The sequence below is a fragment of the Syngnathus floridae genome, chromosome 2 (assembly GCF_059516105.1).
Source record: "Syngnathus floridae isolate MCC-2025c chromosome 2, RoL_Sflo_1.0, whole genome shotgun sequence".
Classification (NCBI taxonomy): Eukaryota; Metazoa; Chordata; class Actinopteri; order Syngnathiformes; family Syngnathidae; genus Syngnathus; species Syngnathus floridae.
In genome coordinates this window covers 22567476-22593633 of record NC_142414.1, presented here as the reverse complement: position 1 = coordinate 22593633, position 26158 = coordinate 22567476, and the positions used below count along the sequence as shown (strand labels likewise).

Below are 26158 nucleotides of genomic sequence, written 5' to 3'. Positions count from 1 at the left end.
ACTTAGTGGCATTTACTATGGGTGCTCTCGATAGATTTCCGAGCTGTCCGACTTGGCTGACAGGCCTCTAGTTGGCGCTCTGACCAGCAGGCTGCAGGCATTGCAGAGCCAGCTCCAGGTCTTTGTGGAGCGTGTCGACAGCCTGGGTAAATCCTCACATGGCGAGGGTCAGTCTTCCTTGACCTCATCAGTCAACGTATTAGCCTACGCTGATGACGAGCGCAATGCACTCAAGACTGCAGAAGAGAAGGTAAAACACACGACGTTCCATCCTCCTCCTCATTTATTTTCATTCTCTTTATTTTCTTGATTTTTTGTAAGCTTTTTTTTGGTTTGGTTCTTTTCTTTTTACCACACTCTGCTAATTCTACTTTCTGGGCTGATTTAACCATTCCCAATCTCATTGTTCTTGCACTGGATTTACAATGCATGTTCAAATCTGACCATTATGATAAACACATTTACCAATATTGTGGAAAAAAAAAAAGATTTGGTAAGATCAGATGTATTTTAAAAAAAAGTCAGAGTTGAGCTGCTAATGTAAGCCTCCCTCTGTGGCCTCTGCATGCAGTTGGATCAACCTCCTAATCCAAATTTTCCACACTGCTGTAGGCCTCAAATGGAGCCTGGTTGTTGCATGACATTGGTTCAATATTTATTTTGTATTTTGAATTGGGTCTTTGGAATTATATTTGCTCATAATTGTAGTAATGTGTTCTCCATGAATATCAGACGTGCTGTTTCGGATCCTTTTCAAGTCCACTTATGTACTGTATGTGGCAATTAGTGCGGATGTACAAAATAATACCTAACTTATTTTAAAGCATCCATGATTGCTACATATACTGTAGCTGGAATTGGGTGAAATCCTTGCATCTGCAAATTCATAAATTATGAATTCAGGAAACCCAAACAACAGCATGACTTTTGAGTCATCAATATTGCATTGTCAAATAGAGCAAGCCATTTTCAACACATTAAATTGATTATTGATTTATTTGAAAATCAAATAGCAGACTTGCGTGTGGAATGACCAGTAGTATTTACAGTATTTGTGAAAACATGAAATTCACTAAACTTGAACTTGGGACCTTTTGGCGCGACGCCAGCGTTATGCTAATTTGCATTACTGTAAAATGTATCAAGGGCGACTATGAATACATTTAAATTGAGTCATCATCAAAAGCATGGAAACCCCTTTTTTTTAATTTGACATGAGAAAATATAGAATTGTCCAATTTTTTCTAAAATTATAGTGTTTTTGTATTTTTTATGCACTTATTTTCAGATTTTTTTGAAATACAGTACCTTGGTGGGAAAAAATACATACATTTTGCTTGAAATGCCCTTCAGATAATTGCATTTCTATTCCACCTTTTTGCTTTCACTCAATTGTGATATGATTTTTCAGCTAAGTGAAATACTTTTTAGACTCCATTAGAGGCCAATTCTGAGTCCAGACACCCTCCACCCCTTTTCCCTCCTTTTCTTCCCTTTTCCAATTGTCCTTTTCTCCGCATGGGAACCATAACACTTTGCTTTTCACCCCCCCCCCCCCCCCCCCCCCCCGTTGCCCTGTTTTTAAAACCCTTGCTCTCTGCCATTTTTCACACTTTCCTCCCATCTATATCACACCTTGCATCTCTTTTCCCTGTCTTGTTCCATCTTTGCAATCTTCCCTCCAACGCTTGTTTTTGTGTCTCTCGCTTTGACCTTTCCCTCGTACTACTTCTCCCACCCTTTTTCCTCCTGCTGCCCTCTTGTGTGCTCTTCTGTCACTATCCTCTCCTCAGCCTTTCATTATTTCCTTTGTTTTGCTTTTCTTTTTTTTCTCCACCCTCTCCTTCTCTTCTCTGACCAAGATCTTTTTCCTCTACATTCTTTTTTTTGTCATGTGAGAGCCACCGATTGTTATTTTTGTATGTGTTTGTTGGTTGAGTGTATGCATTTTATTTTGTGTTTGTTCCTTTTGTTTTTTTTTTGTGTTTTTTGGCTTGCTTTTCCACCTCACGCCACATTTTGTTCTCTATACTTTCTTTGTATGTTTGTTTTTCATTTCTTTCTTCATTGACTTGCCCACGCATGAATGCAGCAGCCTGATTGTAGGGACCAGTCGCAACCAGGGTTCAAAGGCCAATCAGAGGAGAACGGTCAGGCAGAGAAAAGAAAAAAGCACATTGAGCGAGCAGAGGACGATGAAAAGGAGACACAAGATACACTAGTAAGTAACACAACACTGTGATTTAGAACAGAACTCGTGTTGTTTTGGAACTGAAGCCTCTTTCACTCAAAATGTTTGCATCAGAGATGTAACAGTAGAACTGGTCTGACTCTCACATTAAGTCAAATAGTCTTGAACTATTTCTAGCTCTTCTGGAGGGGTCCAGGTCTCATTCTATTTCTAGAACTCGGTTACCCACCCTGTGGAGTAAAATAATTTCAGCCTCTTGTATCCATGATCTAGTTATTTTGGTCACAACCCACAATTTGTGGCCACTGCAATGGCTGGGAACTTCGACTAAGCGCTAAGTGGAGAGCTTTGTTTCAGAGCTCAGCCCCTTTTGTCTCTACGACGGACCAATGTAGAGTTTGCGTGACTGCAGACACTGCACCAAGCCACCTGTCGGATCTCACAGCTTCCAAGATACTTGAGCTGTTATGGAAAACAAATGCTGAATTGATTAGTTATCTTTGCTACCATTACAATTCATGAATGTAGTATTTTTACTTTCATTAAATCATATCACATTGTAAGAATGTAATGTTTTAAAAGCTGAGTTACTCAGCCGTCTTTCCGCCTTTGTTACACCTCTGATGCTTCCAGTCCATTTGGAGGTCGAATACCTATTACAACGATGTGCCATCAATTCACCACATCAGAGAGAATGCACAATTACAAATTTCTCCTTTGACAAAAAAATAACACTTTTATTACAATGTGCTCTTAGACAGTACTGTACTACTGGAAGTTGCGAGGGCCAAAAGCAGCAGTGCCCCACCAAATGCAGCAGATGGCCCTTTGCTTCCTCCACTTTTCTATTCATTCCCCCTTCATTACTTACTCACCAACCTGTTTGCTGCCTTGTCCACTCATCACGTATTTTTTTACCCTCCCTACCCACCGCATCTAAATTGCTTTCCACGATCTTATCCAGTCTAGTGATTCCATTGCCAAGTCGTGCGAGGCAGGCGGTTCAGCTCAAGTGGAGCTGGAGGAGATGGAAGCTCAGAGGAAAATGACACTGAAATTCTCACAGGTTAGTCATGTGTCACAAATCCACGCACTGCTGAATAATGAACAACTGAAATGGCACTCAGACTGTCACCAAAGCCAAATATTTCGAATATGCATCAGTGTCTTCACTGAATTTGGCATAATGCACATGCTTTATTGAGTGTGAACTTTATTTTGTGGGTTCTTGACCACAATATACCTGATCATCATGATCAAATTCTTCACGATACAGATTAGGTGTGTACAAAATAGAGGTTCAGCAAAACAAACACGTTGAGATATTGTAACAAGGATCCTTAGCACCAGGAACGGTCCAGGTAACTTTCAAACTCCTTGTCAATCTCGCAGCTCCACGAGGAGCAACAGAAGGCTCTGCTCCGCCGGGACTTTCAGCTGCAGAGTTTAGGCCTCCAGGCTCGGCTCCAGCACAAAAGATGGGGCCAAGAGAGGACTTTGCTGGTACAGGAGTCACAGCACCTCAAACAAGCGCTCTTGCTGCTTAGCCTCAAGCTACGCTGCTTCCTCAAACACTGGAGGGTGGGCTGCAAGAAGGACACTGAGTGGAAAGACATTTTGGAGGTACAGTCTTCTCTTGTATTACAACATCATCGCTCTATGGATATTAAATAAAAAAATAAAAAAACAAGAACAGAACATCTCCAAATTTTAGTCTCATGCCGCAAAATTTATCTAAATCCTAAAACGAAGACCATACGTTTTATATCGTCAGAAGGTGGGGTAAACAAATCCTACTCTGTGTTTGGTCATCTAGATGAACAACCTAAAGGACCTCTACCTTTTATTGGAGGAGGATAACCTGCACTTAACGGGGAAAAAAGCCGATGGAGACGAACAAGCAGTTGGCCAAGCAATCAAGGTTGGCTGCACGTATGCATAAAAACATACTTGCTTATTTCCAAAACACACTCTCTCAACGCGGATTCATCATTTTCACTTTTTAGTTGAGTGCTGTCAGCAGCACTCTGGCCGACCTAAAGGTAGCGCTGCAGGACCTGACCGGCGAACTGCGGCAGGAGCGGCAAGGCTCCCAGGAACTCACCCAGCAGTTTGCAAAGGCCAAGGCATCATGGGAAGTGGAGAGGACTGAACTTAAAAGCCTCATTGCTCAGGTGGGCAAGGAGAAGTATTTTCCTGAATGAGGCTCTAGAGAATGACAGCAACATGTCAGGAAAGAGTGGAGCAGGGCGAGCAAATGCAGCTTGAACCAGGGTTTGTTGAAGAAAGTTGACGGCCGAGCGTGCTCTGGCACGGGCGTGACACAATAATAATCCTGCAACCAGCTCTGAGTGGGTCCTCGTACCTTTTTCTTTAATGGCAAATCCTTGAAGGGGTAACCAAACTTTGAAGTCAATGTAATAAACCCAGCTTGAACTAACCTGTGATAGGCATGCCAAGCTATTAAACAAAACTCTTTGTTAGTGGGACTTCCTAAAGTCAAAAGCCTCAACATGCTTACAATTTGGAGTTCAGTCGAAATGCACCTCCAAAGTCAAACTTTAGCTTTAGACCTGCAAATCTTGAGATTTTAGCTCTGAACATCTAATACAGTAACTCCACAACTAAATGTAACCATAGAACCACAAATGTAATTTGCCGACACAGCAAAGTATCTGGTCGCTTGGTACAATAGAATTAATGACGATTCAATGACATGCAAGCTAATGTAAATAAAGGAATTATCTTTTTGTTAAACTAAAATCACTAACCTACACTAATGTACAATAAGCCATAAATAAAGTAAACATTTGTATGGAAAATACTTTGGGACCATGGTAACCTGGACTGACTTGTGCTGATAACATTGTGAACTGAAGACCCCCTTGTCGTTCCTTGTACAATTTATCTGCTTGTATTAACACCTATCTGCTCGCAGCTCAGCCAGGGGCGTCACCATGGTTACGCACACAATGGGTGAGCAGATAGAAGCTCTGAAATGTGAAGATCTGTTAGCTTCTTTATCCCTAAAGGAAAATGGCAAAAATATGATTGTTCCCGCTATTTACATGCATAATTACCTCTTATAAAGCAGTAAATGCTTATTTAAATGGGATGTCTCTTTTATGGGTAAGCAATGTTTGCATGAGGGATTCCAGTGGGCTGCCTTCAACATGAATGAATCTTGGCTAAACACGCATGTCATATTCCACGACTGACCACCCGGCGGGCCTTTTAGCACTATTTACGGACTGACCTGGTCCACAAAGTCACTGTGCGTGGGTGTGTGTCAAAATAATGGGCTGCTCGGCTGCGCCGCGTGAACTTACATGGAGGCAGCGACAGGGAGAAAAAGGAAAGCTAAGGTCCTCATTAAAAAAATGCACACACACACACACACTTACTATGGATGCATTACCAAATTTTTAACTTCCAATCTTTTTAACACAATTCACTGTTTTTTTTTTCCTAGCTTGAGAGCAAAGCACCCAAAGCAGCCTCTTTGTCCTCTGCTGATGCAATAGACCCACCTGACCTGAAGGTGGCACTGAAGAGGGAACGTGAGGAGCACCAGCACCTTCTGGCTGAGTCCTATGCTGCCGTAATGGACTTGACCAAACAGGTAAAAGTGTTTATGTGAAAGACAGACAGTATTATTGGAGGTCATTGATTCTCTTTCTTGTCTCTCTGGCATGACAGCTTCAGATTGGAGAGAGGAACTGGGGCAGGGAGAAGCTGGAGCTCTTAGAGCGGTTCAGCCAGGAGAGAGCTCAGTGGGAGCAGATGTTGAGAGAGACCAAGGCAAGTGTGTGTGCGTGTGTGTAAAAGGAAAAGTTGAAGATAAGAAGGGTGTGTGTCTTGAGATGATGGAAGTGGATGATGGCGTGCATCAGTGATAAGGGTTTCCTTGGAAGACCTTTCATCAGATGCTTTCTGTCATAGTTCACCTCAGTTCCCCGGTATATTTGATGTTTTATTGAAAATTCAGAAAAAGAAAGAACATTGGAAGATCCTTCGACTCCTTAATAAGGCCACATTGAATCAGCTCTTTTTCAGCTTTTGCACCTAGACAGGAGTTTTTAACCAAGTGTTTGGTCATGAGGTCTTGGCTTTTTTTCTGTCAATTCTGCTGTCCTGAATCGGATACACATTTCAATCTAGTAATATTGGTGAATTTTACAAATAGGTGTGGGGTTTGTTTTTCTTTCCCAGGCTTGTTCCATTACAATTCTTGTTTAAGCAATAGATTTTCAGGTTGTTGTTGTACTAAGTTCATTTTGTTTTTACTTGTTAATCACTTCGCTGGTTCTTTTATCTCAAACAAAATATTTTAGGTTGCATTACCTGACATGTTTCGGCTTGTACTTCCGCCTTCATTAGACTCTGAGTACAAGCCGAAACATGCCAGGTAATGCAATCTAAAATAATTTGTTTGAGATAAAAGAACCAGTGAAGTGAATAGATTTTCAGATTTAGGATTTTGCTTATGAAGACATTCATACTTGTTAATCAAAGAGAAAAGAATAGATCCTTACATTGGTAAAAACAAGCAATTGTGTTCAATAAACAAGATGAAAATCAATCAGACCTAATGGACAAACATAGAACATAGCCAGTCCAACCGTTTAGAATGTTTCGAAGAAGAAAGAAACCACAGATAACGGTTAGAGAAAAACAACAGCTGTTGAAGACAGAAACTGAAAGCAACTGGCATAATTGCTGATGGCACAAATTATAGTTTGCAGAAGACTTTCTAATCTAAATTTTTTATTTCCGGTCCCATATTCATCTTTTGAAGCCCGAACTTCAATGCCCCCATCTTGACAGTTTGTGTAAAGGAAACTTGGCAAATGCTCCCAAGGATGGAAGTGTTATCGTGTTGAACTGTTACACTTGAGTTCCGGTGGGAGCAGTGGTACACCCAAAACTGGTTGCAATCCCATCACAGAATTTCAATATGATAATGTCATGTTTTTATTTCCATGTGTCTATATATTTATGCGTATATGTATTTATTTATCTCCACAGTCAAAGTTTTCAGGTGCTGAGTCCCCGGCAGACACACTTGTCACCAACGGAACAGGATCGCCAAGGTAGACACTCGGCTGTAGCAATAGTGAGCATTACATTTGAATGATCTTTTTTCATTTAAAGGACCAAATCCACACTTGAGCTCGATGACCCAGAATTCCAAACCACAGCTGACCTCAGGGGCTTGATCCACTTCGCGGCCCCGCCTCCTTTGATTTGTCCACAGCTGAGTGACTCCAGCAAGAAGAATTGGACCTGTCTGACTGATGAGGTGATGACACAGTTTTTGTGAACAACTTTTTGAATTAGTAAATCAACCTCCGAATAGCTTTGCTTCCATGTTATGTCCGCTCATAGTTTGCTTTTCAATGTGCCTATGTGAGGGTGCTAAAAGCAAATTTTGACTCTTTGACTCATTTTTATCCTTATGTTATTGACATGTAGATGACCTAATCACTTTTACTTACATGGATCTTCTCAGATTCCAAATGTTGGGAAAACCTGTAAAACTTGGGATGGCCCCAGCGCTAGCCTCTCCTGCGGCAACTTAGTAGGGTCAGAGCTGGATCTGGAGTCCGTCCAGAGGAGCCACACTGCTCCAGAAAGCACCGGAATCCGGATGTACTACAGCCCCCCTGCTGTACGACGCACGGAGCACCAACAGAGCAAGCGGGAGAGCGAGGATACACACGGGAACCCAAATGGGAGCTCTGCCCTCAGGCTGAGTGTCCCTGAGGCAGGCCCGGCTGAGATCCAGCAGCCCTCATCCTGCTTTTCGTCATCTTATGAGCAGTGGCTGAGCTCGCTATCCAAGCAGCATCGAGAGCTGCTGGAGAGCAGAAGCGCATGCACTGCCGTTTCTGTCACCGCTGTAGTCAACAATGGCTCGGCAAACTGCCTGGCTGATGGGATGGCGTCATCAGCATTCCGCGACTTGGAGATGGGGGAGATTTCAGCAAACTTAAGTGATGACATGAAAGAGATGACCAATTGTGTGCGCCAAGCTATTCGCTCCTCATCTCTGGAGAGGAAGCCTGGCAAGGAACCTGTAAGTTAATTCATAGTTACTTGTACTATTTAAATTCTCCCTTGAAAAAAAGTTTCATAGCCTTGATGGCACATATTATTAAGGTTTTTAATCACACTTTAAAATGATACAAACATTTAAAAATATACTCTTACTCTTTTGCAGGCGGTGGGAATGTCCACCAGATCCACACAAACAGCTGCACAGTGCGTTAGCATCGGGCTTCAAACTGACAACCTCACCAGCAGCAGGGGCGCAGGTTTGCACGCCAAAGCTTGGTCACCCCGGCCCTCGTCTACAACCACTTCCCCGCTCGCGTCAACTCGAGTGAGACAGATCTCAACATCTCTGGACAAAGTTCACAGCCGAATCGAGAGGCCCTGTTGCTCACCCAAGTTTGGATCTCCGAAGCTTCAGCGCCGTGTATCCTCTGGTATTTCCACTTTTTGAGTGTATACCCTGTTATTGTCAACTTTCTTTTGTCGTTTTTGTAATTATTACAATGATCTTGTTTTCAGGCTCCACCTCCAGACTGGAAGGGACTCCTTCGTCTCGAGAGCGCAGCCTGTGGAGCCTCCAACAAAGAGCCATTAGTGGGGGTGGGGGCTCAGCCTGGGCCCGCTCAACCACCACTAGGGACAGCCCCGTGCTCAGCGGCCTCACTGATGGCCTCTCCAGCCTCTTCAGTGTGGTGGAACATTCGGGAAGCACCGAGAGTCTCTGGAGGGGGGACGGAGGTATAATACAACATCATATATAGATGCATAGTCAGTTTCTCTAAAAACAAAAACAAAATGATGTTCCACAGAGAAGTGTTGTGAGGGCTCATACATTCATCATCCATTACTTCCAAACTACATCTTAGCCGATAATAGCAGATGATACTGATGTACCATATTATATGTACGTCTTCTTAGAGAACGAACCCAAATAAAATAAGGTTTATTCATTTTCAGCCAATCATAATTCATGTGTGTGTTCAGGTGCCAGTCCAGCTCGACACCCTCACACAGGAGGGAAACCCTCCTGCGCCTCAGTTTGCCCATCTGACCCAAACACTCAGCGCTTCGGAGGTCTTGTCCAGGAGTTCTTTCAAAATGTGTGCAGCAACCGTAGCCAGGGAGCTGTCACCCTCTCGGGAGAGAGAATGCAAAGAGACTCCCTTGTTGGAGGAGGCTTTAATTGCGTAGATGAGCTCAAGCAAGAATGTCTGCCGGCTGCTGTGGGAGGTCTCGGCGCCTTGGCCGGACTGTGTGGGGGCAACGACAATGTGACCAGGATCGTTAATAAGCGGTTCATGAGACAGACGGCCGGCGACGAGATGGTCAGCATCATGGGCGGAGGAGGGAAGGACGGGACGGTCAGTGCTGGCACTGCAGGATCTGGAGCAGAGGTGAGGGCTTTGGCTTGAACGATATTTTGCTCAAAGCATGCTAAAGTGTAAAACTGAACATATCTTTGAGCACTTTCAATTGTTTTCCTCACTGTAGCAGATGGTGAACAATTCAATTTCATTGGGTAGTGATTGAAAGATTTTTTTCTGTCAGGATGGACCCTGTGATTGCATTGCCCCATCCAACTGTCCCACCCGACCTTCTCGGGGCCCTCGCACCTCGCCAGGACAGTGCAAACACCGCCCACAAGAGTCTTCAGCCTCTGTCGAGGAGAAGCGAGACACTTTGACAGAGTGAAAACATTACTTCTCCTGCGCGCCCACACACGCACACACACACGCACACACACACACCGGAACGATTCCTTTCAAACATGGCACCCCACTGCCATAGCAACACATTCACTCCCTTCACCTAACCTGCCACATACGTGCACTGCCAAACATAACACACACCGCTCAGCACACATTCATGTTACACACACAAAATCAGGTCACCATTTTCAGTGTCAGTAGTTCTTACACCAGGAGGACGAGCCGTCATACCCGTTTAACAATCACAGTACTACCAGCAGGACGTTCTGATAAGTATCACTATGGACCTAATGAACCCCTCACCCTCAATAGTTTCACGTGTTACACCACCGAGCTATTACAGCAGGCTCGGGGGACCGAAACGAAAGAATGTAGTCACCCCCTCCTGCATGTGCTGCTTTGTCTACAACAAAAACAGAGAGGAACTTTTTATGCCTATAAGACATCGCTCTCACCACTGAAGTGAGGCGATCCATTTTTAAAAATCGTACAAATTGAAGACCTCAACAATAAGCGGAAGCCTGGAACCTTTTCTCCAAACATGGGACCATTGTGTTATGTAATATTTGTCGTTGTAGATTGTAAGGGAAAAAACAACATCGGCTGTTGATTGAAAGAGCTGTTATGTTTAATGTGGCCACAGGTGAAGTGCCTGTTTCATTTCTTCACTGATGTCAAAACCCGAGCCGAGGCGATGACAGTAATGCGTAGTTGGGCCCGTTGTTGTTTTGTGCATCCTCATGGGACACACGGTGGAAAATGCCCTCAGATAACCGCCACAGTGATTTGGCGAGAGGTAGATAAAAGTTCATTGTAATGCAAGCATTACGCCGTTTTTCACATGATGTCAAACAACCTCCGCTGCATTTATTTCTGCAGAGAAAAGCTGTTATCTGACAATTGAATCAAATGGGACATACCGTGGAAAATGGACTTTTAATTGATTTTCAACAAATTTGTGGATTGACCTTTTATTAAAGACACCTAGGAAATGCTTTCAATTATGGAGATGAGCATAATTTGTCTGCTTTGCTACTAACAAGTGCATGCCTAGCTTAAGCTGTTTTTCTTCTTGTTTCAAAGAAGTCAGACTGTGAAACAGGGAAAATAACTGAATTTGCTTAAAAAAAAATCCAAAATTAAATCTTTTTTGCATTAAAATCAATCAAATTTGAAAAAGAAACATTAGAAGTGTGTGAAAACACTGTAGTCTGATTTTAATGAAACGGCCTTGCTGTCAAAAAAAATTAGCAAAAAGTTTTGTGTTGTGTCATGCACTCATTTACTATGATTTTATTTCTCTTCATATTCATTTTTGTCTCATACTCTAACAGTGTCATCAAATTGTCATCAAATCATGATGAATAACAAAATGGACAGAGAAATGCAGTTAAAAACTTTGCTGTACATCTTACATTCTGTTGTGTCACCTCCATTATGAAGATCAGCTGATAATTGAAGTGCCTGTCACATGGCTGTGGACTCCATGTAGAAACAAGCCCAGCAGGCCTTTTATTTAAATGACAAAGATTGTTTTTATGCACAAAAGAAGCTACAAGTACTGTATGTACCACAGTAGAGGAACAACAAGCAAAAGGTTTACAGGATTAGGATCGGCTGATATATCTAGTTCACATTTTATACCAATGTTCTCTCTGGAAATAAATTATTTTTATTTAGTTTTTTTTAATATTATATATATATATATATGTTTTGGGGGGCTGGTTCTTTATCTACACTATCCACTTTTTATTGTCGGCCATTTTTCTTAAATGTAAAGTAACATATCACATTCTGACGTACGTAGCAAATGATGTTGCTTGGGTCAAGATCACATTTAAAATACATTTAAAATACTCTTTTGTGGGATTGTTGTTAATAAGAAGACAGTATGTAAAAATGCATTTGTTGTTTGCGTTTCACTGGCATCGCACATTTCGTCTTATTACACACTTGCAATTTTGTTGCTCAAAATTGCAAAAGAAATGCATGTTGGAATTTTTTTAATGTTATTTTTATTCTTAAACGTAGAACGGCATGAACTGCCGGTGTCAATATGCACCATTGTTCCATTCAAATGTCATCGAGCCATTTTTATCCATTCCCAGCGTTTTGGAAGTCTTTGTGGAGAAGTCAATGGACGCATTGTAATCACTTCATTCATGAAAAGTTTTTATTTGCCAGTTGTTGAGAAAACTACCTAAACCTTTTGTTGGCAATATATAAAATAACTTCTTAGCTGTTCATCGTATTAGCTCATATTTAGGCTTATACCTAAAGAGTGACTTTCTGTAAATTAGCGAGAAATATTACCTACAATGTGCTTGACTTTTTTAAGTAATGCCTCATGAAAAACGAGAATGCAATGGAAGCTACAATAAAGTGCAAAAAAAACAAATTCCAATATGTTGTAGATTCAATAGAATATTTTGTTGTTTTGAGAAAAGCTGAATGTCAACGGCTGATCTAAATGCAGGTCGCTGTGGAAATATGTAGCTGTCTCCCTTTACTGACCACACTTGAGCATTTTCTCTGTACGTAGGGTATGTGTAGTCTTAAGCGGCTCAAACACACGCACGTGATAATAAAAATTAGACCAGTCATCCCAAGAGGGCTTTTAAAAGGTTTGTTTCATTATTTTTTGGACCAATGTAGCTTGTCTTTTAACTGCCCACTGTGTTTTGTCATAGAATTCACAAATAAATGTTTGAATTTCCATACTGGTTCATTTTCTTTTAGCTTTTTGATCCTTTTGTCATTCTTTGACAATTACAATAATGGATGGATGGACGGACAGTGTGTGTGTGTGTGTGTGTGTGCATGTAAATACAATAGTATTGATGATAAATCAAAAGGAAAAATGGTAATAAGTTCTAAAAAGTATCAGTATCATAGCTCCAGGTCCCTGGTTTTTGAGTCCACTAGGAATGTGTTGCTTTACCCATTGAATGACAAATAGACTGCAGAAAACACACTGTTTAAAAACCATAAATTATTTTTATTTCCCCCACAAAAGGAGAACTCCACTGGTGAACTTACAGAAGCAAACATTGGTGACTAACGTGCAGTAGCAATGAAATCTATACAGTACACTGAAACTTGTAAACATACAACAAATGTATTGTTCACAGTAAAATCTTAAGGTTATTCACCATGCCAGAAAAACAAGAAAAACCAAACAAGCAAACACAATGCAACTACAAAATTTCATTGGGCTACATGAAGCTACTTGTGGGTTTTGGTTGCTACATTGACTAACACAGTTAAATTTTACACTCGGGTCTTTCTATCTCAAAGGAAAACTATTCTGAGGTCCGATGGAAAGATCACAATTAACACAACAGTAGTACGCAATATTGCACCAGCCACTCAGCATCCAGAGTAATAATCTTTCAACAGAAGACAAAACATGCATTAATAGTACGCCAGTATGATTTATGTTGTATGTAGTATGTTTTAAGATGACCGGTCAAGACTGAATAGCCAACCTTGTCTCAATATTCCATCTCTATTCACAATGCCGCAGCAACAGTTGGAGCAGCAGAATACATAGCTATTTTTCTCATAAAAAAGATCCACTAAAACATTTTAGGATGTTTTTGGTAGGGTGGAATAGATTAATTGCATTTCCATACATTTCAATTCAAATAGTAGATTTATACATAAAGCAGACATGAAGATGACCAAAAACGTTTTGCTTCATCAACAGGGTCAAATGGATATAAAAGGTTTTTACCCCCCTATTCAAATGCCATGTTTTGTTGTATAAAAAATGGAACCATGATAAATAAATTTTAATGTTATATGAGGGTGTACACACTTGCACAACCACATTGTGTCAGCTGTTTATTTTCAATTCCCAACTTAAAAAGATGTTTTCTCTCACCGAGTTGCACAGGTTTTAGGTAATATTAAAGGTGCAACAAAACGTACAATATTTATAAAATTATTTAACATTATTTATCTCATTTTATAGCACAAAAACGTGTCATTTCAACAAGGGTGTGTAGACTTTTAATATACGAGACATTATATATTTTGCCCATCTTTAAGTGCATTGACGATTTTTTTTTTTTTAAATAAAAATAAAGAACCAATTTCAAAGGGGCCTTTACATCTTGTGATTTTTCTTTATGCTGGCCAGAGAAGAAAAAGTTTGGACACCCTTGCTGTAACACAAAAGCTGCAAGACAAAACAAAAGGACATACAAGCAGCCTTTTGAATGTGAACTCATCACCCACTCCTAACCTGTCTCCAACTATTTACTGGGGGTAATCTTGTGGAGCCCTGGCCAGGCAAGGACGTAGTAACGAGGCAAGGTGCCCTCCATGAGCCTTTCCATCCACAACCCCAAACGGTCCAGCTTGTGGTGGATCTGGAGGGTGGACGTGCTACGGGAGCGAGCCGACTTGCGTGGAGGGTGTTCGTCACGCGAAGCCGCCCTCGACTTTCTCACCGACGGGGCCGATTCATCCTCCGGCATTTTGCTGTCCGGATCTTCCCCGGTGTAGACGGGCTTAAAGAGACAGAAGTACTTTTTGTGTCCGTTGAGTGCCAGCACGGAGCCGGTGTAGTCCATATTGGCATTGGCTTCGTCGTCCTCGCATGCAAAGATCTGCGCGGCGTCCTGTGCGCTTTCCATCAACGTACACATCCACTCTCTGTGCTTGTCTGTATTCAGAAAGGAGAAATGCAGCGCCGGACTCCTAGAATATTTCAAACAATTGAAATGTCATGATCGGTTAGATGTTAAGACAATAGACACAGTTTTTACAAACTCACCTGTACGAACTGAACATATTGTGTCTCGTCTCCTGTGTTGCGAATGAAGTTACCTCATTAAACAGACAGTTAAACAAGCCCCAATAGGCCAGCCCAGCTGTCGAGTCATGGCCCCGATACACCAAAATTCAAAATGGCAAAGATTTCCCTGGTTGTGTAGTTTTTACACTTGATGGCTTGAGAATAAAATAGCTTAAAAACGAAGTTTTCTATCATATTCCTTGTTTGAAGAGGGTTTGAATCGTGTTTTGTTTTTAACGTAATCATGTTTGGCTGATTAACACTGACAAATACTTATTTTAAAGATCCAGGTAAAATAAATAACAGTTTTATGATGGTGACAGTTTAGAGTATAGATTAGAACAAATGATTCCAAATGTCATTTAACTGAATGGGAAATGCTATGAATAACCAGCGGCATGGAGTGGCTCGCGCTTTAAGCTCCCACTGCTTTTTACCAAGCTCAACTGTATTAAAATATCCTCTCACCACAGTCACAAGCTTTCTTCTTTTGGAATGTTTGAGTCTTACACAAATGACCAGCTATAACTCAAGTTAGAAATGACTAAATAATGCACCAAATACAGCTTCATGGATGAAAAATGACCATTTCAACATACCCTGTGAAAGAGTAGACCTCTTTGGCAAACTTGCTAAGCAAAATGTTCTTCGAGGCATCCGTGATCACGAGAACAATGTTCATGTGTCCCGGCCTCAGCCTCACCAGGTTGCTTATGTAGGTGATGTCTGTCAACTCCGTCACCTCCACAAAGTTCTTCTTGGGAGGCCGACTGTGATAGTAGTTATAGTTAATAGTCATTTTGGATGAATATTAAATCCAAATGAATAAACATTACCTTGACGGACCAGGACTACCCGGAGATCCATTTTCTGTTTTAGTTGTATCTTTTGCTTTTGGTTTGGGGGTGTTTTCGTCACTCGAATCACTGAAGCCACACACAAAAAAAAAAGTGAACATGATCCAAGGTGTGATTCCTTACAGAGGCACAGAGACAAAGCTCACCTGAATGCTTGGACGACCACAGTTCCAAACAGGATGAATAAGGCAGAAAAGATGAGGGACAGCAAAGGCATCATCTCACGCCTGCAAATCACCAAAGAATGAAATTAACAATCATTTACAAACATAAAGTAACAGTCCCCACTATAATAGGCTTCAGACTTTGCAGCCCTGGCTATTCAGAGATTTTCATTCTATTTGCACTATTTGTGCATTCGCCCACTATATTGCGGCAAGCCTGTTGTTTCCGTCTTACTTTTAATGTCAAATATTTACTCAAATAGGTACTCACATACATAAATATCTGTCCAAAATACTGACTGTCCCTCTCAAATGGCTGTGAGAATGGAAATCATTTCATAGTTCAAGATATCTAGCCTCCAAGAGATTTGTGTTTAGAGATGTTCTCATTTTATGACATGTTGTTTTAAATTCTATTCTTCTGAAGAGCTGTAAATGCTCTGCTTTGCACTCCAGTAAAAGGAGTGTTCCATTGCTACAACCGCTGAAATGCATTGCACCCATCAGTTGCCGCCAGCGCATGTTACACAGAGCAACAGTACGTCAAAGTGTGTACACGACCACTTGTAACCGTTTCAAAAATTCTACCCACCAGTTGTTGTGCAAAATGTCATCGATGACTTCAGTGAGGTAATCATAAAATGCATAGATCCATTGGATCACAAAAATCTAAGGAGAGACAATAGTGCATCAGACTAAGCTCATTACCAAAATTGATTCCAACAAATGTTATTCTTAGCTGAATTGGGCAGCCAAACTATTTCCCAGCCAAATAGCATACAGATGCAAACTCGTTGTTGAGCTCGGGCAGCATGGCATCATGGATCAGAATTGACGGGTCCTTCTGGAGTCGCTGCAACTCCGCCACAAGACGCTGCTTGTCTTCTTCACTGCCATTCCAAGGAGTCACTGGCTTGAAAAGGGCCTTCCCGGCAGCATTGCGCCTCTCCAGGATCACCACCTGTAAAATTGGAACACCGCACACAAAGGCAAATCTGGAAGTGATAATTAACGTGGGTTTAAATGTCTGCTGCTATGCATTTGATTTTGTTTTAGCTCAATCCTGCTTTCTTTGGGCAAATTTAGTGGGTTTTATTAAAATGCACCATTGATTTTTCACATAAACAATGAACATAATGAGATAAACATTACAATATAAATATTATTTCACGCTAAAACACTGGATACCGGATGGATATTAAATTGGGGGGGGATCGGTGGACAGAGGGAAAGTTCGATTGGGTGGGACGCCGAGTTGGTGATCTGGATGGATGTATAAATCAGTGGATGAGCAATTTGATGGGCTATCTGTATAGATGAATGAGAATGTATGTAATTGGTGGCTAATTGGGTTTGTTAACTGCATCAATTGTTAGTAGACAAAAATTAATGGAGTAGAGTGACATACCTGCGGTGGCAGTGGTATCTTCGTACTGTCCTTGCTGGTCATCAGGATGTTACAAAGCGGTTGCTGTAGTTGTTGGTAAACATAAGCAAATCTCACAACCTCCTTTGTGTTGCTCGAAGCAAAAGCCAGAAAGGCTTGGTTCCCCGGAGAAAAGCTCTCATCGTTGCCCGTAATCAGCAGCACGCAGTATCTGACGGGAGGAAGAACAGCCGTGATGAAGTGCACCATGGATGTGATTTGAGGATGCAAACAAACACACGCTTTCTTACTTCCTCCGTCTGTGGAACTGCTTGACAGGACAGAGCTCATCAAAGAGCTTCTGATTCACCAGCCTGGGTGCCAGGAGAAATTTGTTGTTTGACATGAATTCGTCAATTATCTGCTTTTTCATCCCTTTAGTCTGCAAAGAAGGAAAAGAGTCATATCTTATGGCTTGCCTGATTACAAAAAGACTCACCTTCTTTCTTTTGTTAGGCACCTGATTACAGTGACTCACCTGTATGATGTCAGCAGGGTTGTCTGTGTTCTCTTTGAAAACCAGCATGGTCGGAGCATAGGTGTTAATATTAAATTGTCTCTGCAACTCGACCGTTTCTGAAAGGCCCTGGTCCACGTAGCCAAATTGCATGTAATCCTTGTACGCGAAAGCCGTCAGCTGGGACAAGCGAGAGATTAAAACCAATGAGCACATTGAACTGAAAATGCAATTGCGACAACACTCCCGACCGGGCTCACTTTATAAAGTAAGGGAACCGCAGGCACTTGGTCAAAGAGGAGCACGTGCGGTTTGTTGAGTTCATGCCAACTGTTCAAGAACCGCTTTTCATTCTTGTCGCTGACCTGACAAGATAAAATTAGGCTTTGATATGAATGCTGCCATCTGCATTCATGTTGTTATGCAGGAGTAAAGTCAAATCGGAGATGCTTACCCACTCCACGAGTCTTTGCGGTAGAAGATCTTCCACAAACTGCCTCAGGTGCTCCTTTGCTACAGCATAATGGAAGAACGTCACTTTGCCATTAATGACTCCGAGTATAGACGGCGTACGATGAGCGCCGAGGTGATTGGCTAACCGTCTCTCGTAGCCAACATCCACCACACCGATTCCGACACCTGCGTAGATGAGATGTGCGCCCTTTGACTTTTACCATCTACCTCAACATCTCAGAGCTGTTGAATAATTTCTTGATTCCAAACCTAGCGTCTCCATTTCCTGCACCACCTCTTTCCACACGGGCTCGATGTGGATGCAGTTGAAGCACCAATCGGAGGTGATTTTTATCAGGTAGGGTCTCCTGAAGCTGTCGGGCACCACATCGTTGACATATTGGTTAAAGTGCAGTGAGTACTTGCTGTCGGAAAAATCCCGGTGGTTTTTGCTGTTGAATGGGAAGTTAAAGAAGGACTCTTCGAAGTTGAAGTTGTCATGGCGATGACCACCATAGCGGCTGCTGCCATACGGCTGAGTGTCATCTGTCTGTCCGTAATGGTCGTAGTTGGCACGCTTGTCCTCACTGGATAGAATCTTGACAGTAGGTAGAACATGGCTCGCTTTAGATACACATGAACTCATTAAAACACATTTTCTAAACAAACTGTGAATACAATTCATTACAAAAAGTAGAGGCATGAAATGTAATAAAAAAAAAATACTATACAACTGTCTTCGTACATGCATTTCCTTTAAGAGTTGAATGCCAGGTGACATCCGCAAATCTGCTTGTGAGTATTTGGGAGTCCGCTACGGATGACAACAGCTTTGGTGCAAGTGTGCTGTGATTGTGTTTTAGTGTTCACTCGGCTGATGGCCCACAATATAGCTGGGAAATATTGTAAACAATAGATAGACTATTTTTCTCTTCAATTTCACAAAATTACTTACCTCATATGATTTGGTAATCCTGATAAACATATCCTCAGCGCCTGGATTTTTGTTTTTGTCAGGATGCCTTGAAAAGAACATATTTATTACAAAACTGTTGACAAGCTTGTGTCACTTTTGTGTTAAAGATACTCACCATTCTCGAGCAAGTCGCTTGTAAACTTTCTTAATCTCAATCTGACTTGCACCTCTAGTGACACCCAAGGTTTTGTACGGGTCTAGTTCAGGTCCAGCCTTGGCCACACCGAGCTCCAGAACAGATATGACCACTATGACAGCCAATGGCAGAGACATCTTGAAATCTGCCATCACTGTTACCTTAACAACATTTTAAGGAAAGGGAAAACGCAATAGTTTGTCTTGTTTTTAGGAAATGAACAATACAGATGGGTGTAACTTCAACAGAATGATTGTGCTCCTATCATAACTACAATGGTGATTCATTGCCAAAAGCATTTTGCTGGCCATGAATCTGCTTACCTGAGGTTGAGCTGCATTGTATTTGTTTACGCAGGGAGGTACATTTGCTGTCGCTTAACTACCTGGTATGCTCTACGTTGGAATCCTAATAATTGGTCATACATATTAAGTAAATGCCCCAGCATTTACATTCATTATTATTTTTGAATGGCTCAGTAGTTAGTTAATAGAGATCAGGGAAAATTATGGCAGGAAGCTAAAGGTTTACATATTGGGACAAATTCACACTTTTAAATTACGTTACAACAGATGAGGACATGAAGAAATGATCACATGCAAATAAATACATAGGCCATAATCAGAAATGTAGCAGACAAGACAGCAGAAAATTGATTTAACAGATATAATAATGTGACAATATGTCACCGTATGCGCTAAAACTACGTACAGTATATCACCGTGCTATAGTACTGGTTTCGGCCACGATCGAATGTCCAAGCAGATACATGCATATGACACCAAGAGAACTTCAATTGGTACAAAAATTGTACATTTCCGTGTAATTGCAATATCAGGCACCTTCAAGCTGCAGGAGTCAACCGGCACTACGCCACATCTTTACAGCAGGTGATGATGTTCGTGGGGGTTCTTGGTGTATGCTGGACGACGACAATCACAAGGCGTGTTCGGCAGCAATTCCATATTCTCCGGGGGAAGGAGACAGTCAACGATCAGTCGAAAGCACCGTCTGGAAGATGAGTATTTCATGGATACACAATCCGCGTTAATGTATTTGTGATCGGAGTCATCATTTAATAAACAAAACAAAAACGCAAAGTGCTCCTTGCTGAATTGTGTCTTACCATAGTTCGGTGGGTATTATCATATCAAGCGCACCTTTTTTTTTAAGGCATGCTCTCTGGGTTGGCCAATCACAAACAAGTGTGATGTAAACAAGGAAGTAACGCTCGTAATCGACCACAAACAAGATGCACGGAAAGGACGTGTATTTTTCAAAATTGTTATTATTCTTGAATATTTTAGTGTCACGTTACGAACAAGATGTGTTGAGAAGTAGTTTGTGTTCAAAGCGTGAAATGTACGACAGAGACTTTTGTTGGTCAAGTTAGCCATATCTGTGGTTTTATTTTAGAAATCTCGAAATCCGATATAATCTGGTAAAATGCTGAAACTGAGAAGTAAGTAATTATTATTTTAACTAAAACAGTAACTCTTATACAGGAAATAAAGGCAAAAACGCCCAGACCCTGCCAAATCTGCAAAAAAAAGTACCGGAAGAAAGATGGGGCCCACCCATTATGGTGACGTCATTAAAAAAAACAATACGGAAACCAGGAAGTAGACACCCTTGCCAGCACAACGCGCTGATATAAAATATCCCCTTTACGACCTGTACGTGTATTTTTTTCATTTCGTTTTTAATCACAGCTTTTTTGACAGCTATTTAGTACTTAATGGAAAATGGAGGAAGGTCACAAGAAGATTCTTCAGCGCTATAGGATAAATATTGTCACAAGTTTGGATCCATCAAGTGTCTATGAGCGTCTGCTTCAGAAAGGGGTTTTCACTCCAGAGATGATCGAGAAAATTAAGGTAGGATGGCAATGGACACTAGTTTCAAATTTGGTGATAAACTGTAGTGATACGCCAATTTTGAAGTACGGCGAAAGGGGGGATGTTGCGTGCAGCTTGGTGGACAAGTAGTCAACGCATCATCTTCCTCTGGGCTTCTGGATTCTGTTACAAATCAAATTTTAAAAAATCCTTCTTTTGTTTTCCCAAGACGGAATCATAGCAGACCAGACTTCATCTCATGCTTAAACATCCCAGAAAGCAAGGAATAATTGTTATGTGGATATTTTTCATCTTTCATGAAATATTGAAAGATTTTTTTATGGATATTTGGAACCAAAACGTGTTTTGAAACAATAATCCAGAAGTAATTATAGTCATATAATCGACCACGTTGTACCTCCTTTTACTGTCCTTCAAAATACCACTCCAACAAATATGAGCTTTTGTATAAACGAGTATGACTGTTAGTCATGTCAAGAACATTAATTTTAACAGAGCTCAGGAACACCACGGGACCAAGCCAGGCAGCTGGCGCGGGACCTGGCAACCCGTGGAAGTCGGGCGTTCCCTCTCTTTCTGGAGTGTCTTCAGGACTCCGAGCAGCACAGTTTGGCAGAGCTCCTTCGAAGTGGAGGGTCAACGTCCAACCACCTGATTCTCCCAGTTGTCCGGACTCTTCCGGTTTGTAAGTGCACATTACTCTGTCACATTTATTCGTGTCTGACCTTGATTTTGCAGTGTAAATGTATGTCATGTCACAGGTGGTGTGCATTTGTTGGAATTTTGCTGAATAAACTTTTTAGTTTTTCACATAAAGACTAATGAGTTGTTTTTTTTAACAAGGACATTATAAATTCTATGACTTATGGCAATATTTTTTGCACGCCCTATATTATGACCATTGCTTGTTTGTGAGTCCGACGCAAGGGAAATTTGCTCTTCTTCAGTGTATGGTTTCAAAAGCATTCTGAAATTGGATACCTTGCGTTGAGCAGATGCTTAAAAAAAACACTTGAACTTGTTTCTTCTGCAGCCTCTGCAGTGGATTTCCAGAAGCAAATAAAGGCTGCCCCTATACATCCACTGCACATTCCTGCTCCATGTAAGTTATCATATTTGTGTTGGGTCCCAAGTTTGAGTGATTGGCATATGAAATGAACATGAGTGCATGCTTCTGCCACAGCCCCCGGAGCAGAGAACCGACAAGCTCAGACGGAGATCAGAACCAGCATGGAAGGCAAGAGACGGCGGGACAGCCTTCAGGTAAACATCAATTAGTTGTTATGCACTTGTATGGAATAAGGGAGCTGTAATTTACGTATGTAAAGAAGAGCTAATTTTTGCTCAATGTCTTAGAATGGTGTGTTCTTATTTTACATTTGCCAATTTAACAGTTACTTTACTTGTCTTTTATGCTTCCTCTCAATGCGCGGATAAAAGATCACGAATCACAGTATTGACCAGAATTGATGAAAAATCCCTAGTCCGCACTGTTTGAAACCCAGACAAAACCAATTAAAAGTGCCTTTAAAGTGGTTTCAAGACAATGATCAATCTCAAACTGCAACACTGTTAAAATTGGTTAATTGCTGTTTGATTCACATTTTGTAGTATATTCGGACTCACTTATTTGTCGTATTTTTGAGCAGCCAGTGCAACTACATTGATGTCATTGCTTACATAGATTTCCCCTTGCAACCCAGATCTACAAAATGGATGCCACCCCATGCGGACACTGCCTTATTATCAACAACGTAGATTTTGAGCCACAGAGCGAGTTGAGTAATCGCACGGGGTCCAACACTGATTGCAACAGGTTGGAGAGACGATTCGAAGCACTTCACTTTCTCGTTGAAGTGAGAACAAACCTCAAACAGCGAGTAAGAATCCTTCCTTGTTTTTGCAAGATGCCAGATTAACCGGTGTGATGCTAAGCCTTCTCTCCACATTACAGCGGCTCAAACACGAGTTGTCTGATTTATCCAAGAAGGACCATTCGCCGTTCGACTGCTGCGTGGTCATCATTCTGTCCCATGGGACAGAGGTGAGATGCATTCATATTTATAAGACAATGTTTACCCCGTCAATGTTTCACTTGCGTCTTTACTACTGTTATGACCGCTGTATGTATTTCTCCTATTACAGTAAATACAGTGGGTGTAAATGGTAAATGGACTGCACTTATATCTTACACCACATGGTGCCCAAAGCGCTTTACAATGCCTCACATTCACACACATTCATACACCAATGGGAGGCTGCTGCCATGCAAGGCATGCTACCAGCAAATTAGGGTTCAGTCTCTTGCTCAAAGACACTTTGACATGGTCACCAGGGTTGAGGATCGATCCCACTACCTTAGAGTTGAGCGGCATTGCTGTCCCTGTACCACTGCCCAGTCACTTCGGTTGCATTTGATTGCATTTGGTTGAGTCCGACCCATATGAGCACCCTAAATCTCAGGCAACGCGATGCCATCATTTCAGGTGAATCACAACCGCTTCCCTGGTGCCGTTTATGGAGTAGACGGCCAGTATGTTCCAGTGCAGCAAATTACAAACTACTTCAACGGGAAACACTGTCCCTCCCTGCAGGGGAAACCCAAACTTTTCTTCATCCAGGCCTGCGGAGGAGGTAACTAATGGTCAACGTTGACTCCTTTGACACCATTGGTAGTAATAGCAAAGATTTGTTTCTGCCATTGAGGTGAAAAAGACCAAGGCTTCGAAGTGCCATCTGATGAGTTCGAACCGTCCGAGGGCGGAATCGATGATCAAACGGACGCCATCCCTGCTTCCTCCAGCAGCGACTCGCTGAGCACGTCTGATGAACCAGACGCCGGCGCCACACTGCCCACCCCAAGTGACATTCTTGTATCCTACTCTACTTTTCCGGGTACACGCCATTGCAGAGTTCAGAATGAGTAGAATGTGTATGTAGCCATTCTGGTCTACCCGATGGCAGTAGTGCACCTCGTGGGCATTTCTTTTACCTAATTACAGAGCTTATATTTTCATTTGTATTGGAACGTTTATGAATAAGCATGCTAACACATTTCATATATACATTAACTCTCAACCCACACCATCCTCACATTTTTTGATCAATTGATACCACACAGGTTACGTGTCTTGGAGGGACACTCAGTCAGGCTCCTGGTACATCGAGACGCTGGACCGCATCCTTGAGGAAAATGCTGCCAATGTTGATTTGGTCACAATGTTAATGATGGTGAGCTTCTCTTCTCATTATAGGCATATTTTCTGTTAAAATAAGTCATTATGAAATGATTAATTGTAATTGTTTGTTTTTAGGTTAACAATGAAGTCTCCCAGAACTCAGCAAAAGGCATTTATAAGCAAATGCCAACTTCATTTAACTCCCTTCGAAAACATCTTTACTTTCAAACCTCAACCCCGGGACAAAATTCAGTTCAACATACTTAAATGTTACTGTACTCTGTACTGTGCCGATTTTTTAAATAAATAAGCAATTCATTGGGATGATATGGTCTATTTTCATTTGATATTTTGGAATTAAAAACAAAAACGGAATCGTTGTAGTTTGTGTACGGGTATGTTTTAACAGTAGATGGAAGTAATTCCTTGAGTCTTGCTGTACATGTCTAAATGAATTGTCAATTTGCACAATGTATCATTTTTCATTTCTTTGTAGGTATTTATAATAGATTTTTACACTGAGTAATTTCTACAATATAAAATTTTGGTTCAGGGTAGTCTTTGTAATTGTAGTGAAACTACTTATGCCGTTGTGATATCAGTATTTCTGTGTCACCATCGCAGCAAAAACAAATGCTTTTATGTGAGCACAACACTTATTATTTTCCACTTGAAGCACTGTGCATTGCCAACAACAGCAGACAGACAATCTAGGATTGTTGTCAGCCAATGAGTCTGCTTTAAGAGATGACAGGGAGATTACATAGTGGCCCAAGTTGAATTGGTAAATTATAACAAATTCTGATTACTGTTCTTATCAATTAAAGAAAATGGATTAAGATGATTTACTTGTCAGATCATTGCCCTCAAGGATCTAAGGGACTTTATCTCGCTAAGAAAGTGGGAGTACTTGCTGTATTTGACCCTCTTCCACTCTGGAGTTGCACGCAGTGAGAGGCGCAGAGCAGGTGTGGTCATAATTATTGGCCCCTGTACATTGGGTTCACCCCAGTGGATGAGAGAGTAGCCTTCTTCTACCTTCGGGTGGGGCGACAGGTCTTGACCCTTATTTGTACCTTGTACCAAACAGTAGTTCAGAGGACCCACCCTTTTTGGAGTGCTCAAGACTGCTAATTCTGGGGACTCCGTCACTCTGCTGGGTGACTTCAGAGAAATTCAGTGCAACAACCGAGCACACCCATGCAAATATCATTCACGCTATCGAACCAGAATCTTGATAGATATGCTGCACTTGGATCTCGACAAAAGAAAAGTGCTCACTAATACAAATTTAGACAGATTTTTTAACACTATTTTAGGGGGGAAAAATGTCTCTTTAGGATATGTAATAAATGTCAGTTACATATTACATATTATTACATTGGTTTATTAAAAATGTTAAAAATAAAAGCAGTTTTGTTATTTTTTAGTGTCACTAAAACAAAACAAAAATGCTGTGTCTCACCAGATAAACTAAACTAGGAATAATCCACAATTGAAAAATGGACTCAGATCTTTGTGTATCCATCCATTTATTGTATCTGTTTGTTTTTCAGTGCTGACAGCTTCATTTTTTCTCCTCACAGAAGGTGACTATCAAACTCCATATTCAACAACTGTAGCTCTTCTTTCCTTAAACAAGCTTTTCATGCTTTTACTTTAGTTGGCGCAATTATGGATGATGTACAGCAAGCAACCACCTGTGATACGAACGCTTTCAACGTCCATCGCCTACAATGCTGTAAAACCCCCGCCTTTGTCTTCAATAATGTTTCACAAACCTAAGACTGAAATAGTCGAGCATTTTTAGTTGTCAAAGAGAACCTCTCGTCATGTGACAGATTTCGGAGTCATCAGCGTCCAGGAGGCTTTCCATGGGCGCTCAAACTC

General features: G+C 41.4%; 3 protein-coding genes across 10 annotated transcripts in view; 2 read left to right on the top strand and 1 right to left on the bottom strand.

Annotated features, from left to right (window-relative positions):
• Positions 1 to 12675, top strand: part of mtcl2 (microtubule crosslinking factor 2) — a 43109-nt gene extending 30434 nt beyond the window's left edge. Inside the window, exons 10-24 of the mRNA XM_088368345.1 lie at positions 35 to 250; positions 2093 to 2221; positions 3156 to 3257; positions 3584 to 3814; positions 4008 to 4112; positions 4198 to 4365; positions 5664 to 5813; positions 5891 to 5992; positions 7220 to 7284; positions 7346 to 7493; positions 7704 to 8270; positions 8415 to 8682; positions 8768 to 8986; positions 9233 to 9642; positions 9797 to 12675. Coding sequence (XP_088224471.1) covers positions 35 to 250; positions 2093 to 2221; positions 3156 to 3257; positions 3584 to 3814; positions 4008 to 4112; positions 4198 to 4365; positions 5664 to 5813; positions 5891 to 5992; positions 7220 to 7284; positions 7346 to 7493; positions 7704 to 8270; positions 8415 to 8682; positions 8768 to 8986; positions 9233 to 9642; positions 9797 to 9940 — 3024 coding nt within the window. The 3' untranslated portion in view covers positions 9941 to 12675. The remainder of the gene's footprint in view (positions 1 to 34; positions 251 to 2092; positions 2222 to 3155; positions 3258 to 3583; positions 3815 to 4007; positions 4113 to 4197; positions 4366 to 5663; positions 5814 to 5890; positions 5993 to 7219; positions 7285 to 7345; positions 7494 to 7703; positions 8271 to 8414; positions 8683 to 8767; positions 8987 to 9232; positions 9643 to 9796) is intronic.
• Positions 12676 to 12934: 259 nt separating this feature from the next.
• Positions 12935 to 20722, bottom strand: LOC148402626 (dnaJ homolog subfamily C member 16-like). 8 transcript variants are annotated; one of them, XM_088370020.1, is made up of 16 exons: positions 20357 to 20722; positions 20073 to 20241; positions 19210 to 19391; positions 19074 to 19140; positions 18389 to 18716; positions 18120 to 18304; positions 17926 to 18030; positions 17687 to 17845; positions 17460 to 17590; positions 17191 to 17380; positions 16564 to 16743; positions 16375 to 16451; positions 15765 to 15845; positions 15598 to 15687; positions 15361 to 15531; positions 12935 to 14664 (listed from the first exon to the last, which is right to left on the bottom strand). In XM_088370020.1, exons 3-16 carry the CDS (start codon positions 19380 to 19382, stop codon positions 14217 to 14219), a joined length of 2385 nt encoding a protein of 794 aa, XP_088226146.1. In that variant the 5' UTR covers positions 19383 to 19391; positions 20073 to 20241; positions 20357 to 20722; the 3' UTR covers positions 12935 to 14216. The 8 variants fall into 8 exon arrangements, with proteins under 8 accessions (XP_088226146.1, XP_088226149.1, XP_088226148.1 ...); XM_088370023.1 differs by lacking the exon at positions 20357 to 20722 and adding an exon at positions 19554 to 19638 and having other exon boundaries at positions 20073 to 20350; XM_088370022.1 differs by lacking the exon at positions 20357 to 20722 and having other exon boundaries at positions 19554 to 20350.
• Positions 20452 to 24592, top strand: casp9 (caspase 9, apoptosis-related cysteine peptidase). The gene is made up of 10 exons (XM_088370028.1): positions 20452 to 21107; positions 21585 to 21774; positions 22123 to 22191; positions 22273 to 22352; positions 22793 to 22969; positions 23044 to 23133; positions 23576 to 23723; positions 23796 to 23984; positions 24211 to 24320; positions 24404 to 24592. The coding sequence occupies exons 1-10, from the start codon at positions 20976 to 20978 to the stop codon at positions 24533 to 24535; spliced, it is 1317 nt and encodes a 438-aa protein (XP_088226154.1). The 5' UTR covers positions 20452 to 20975; the 3' UTR covers positions 24536 to 24592.
• Positions 24593 to 26158: the final 1566 nt, after the last annotated feature.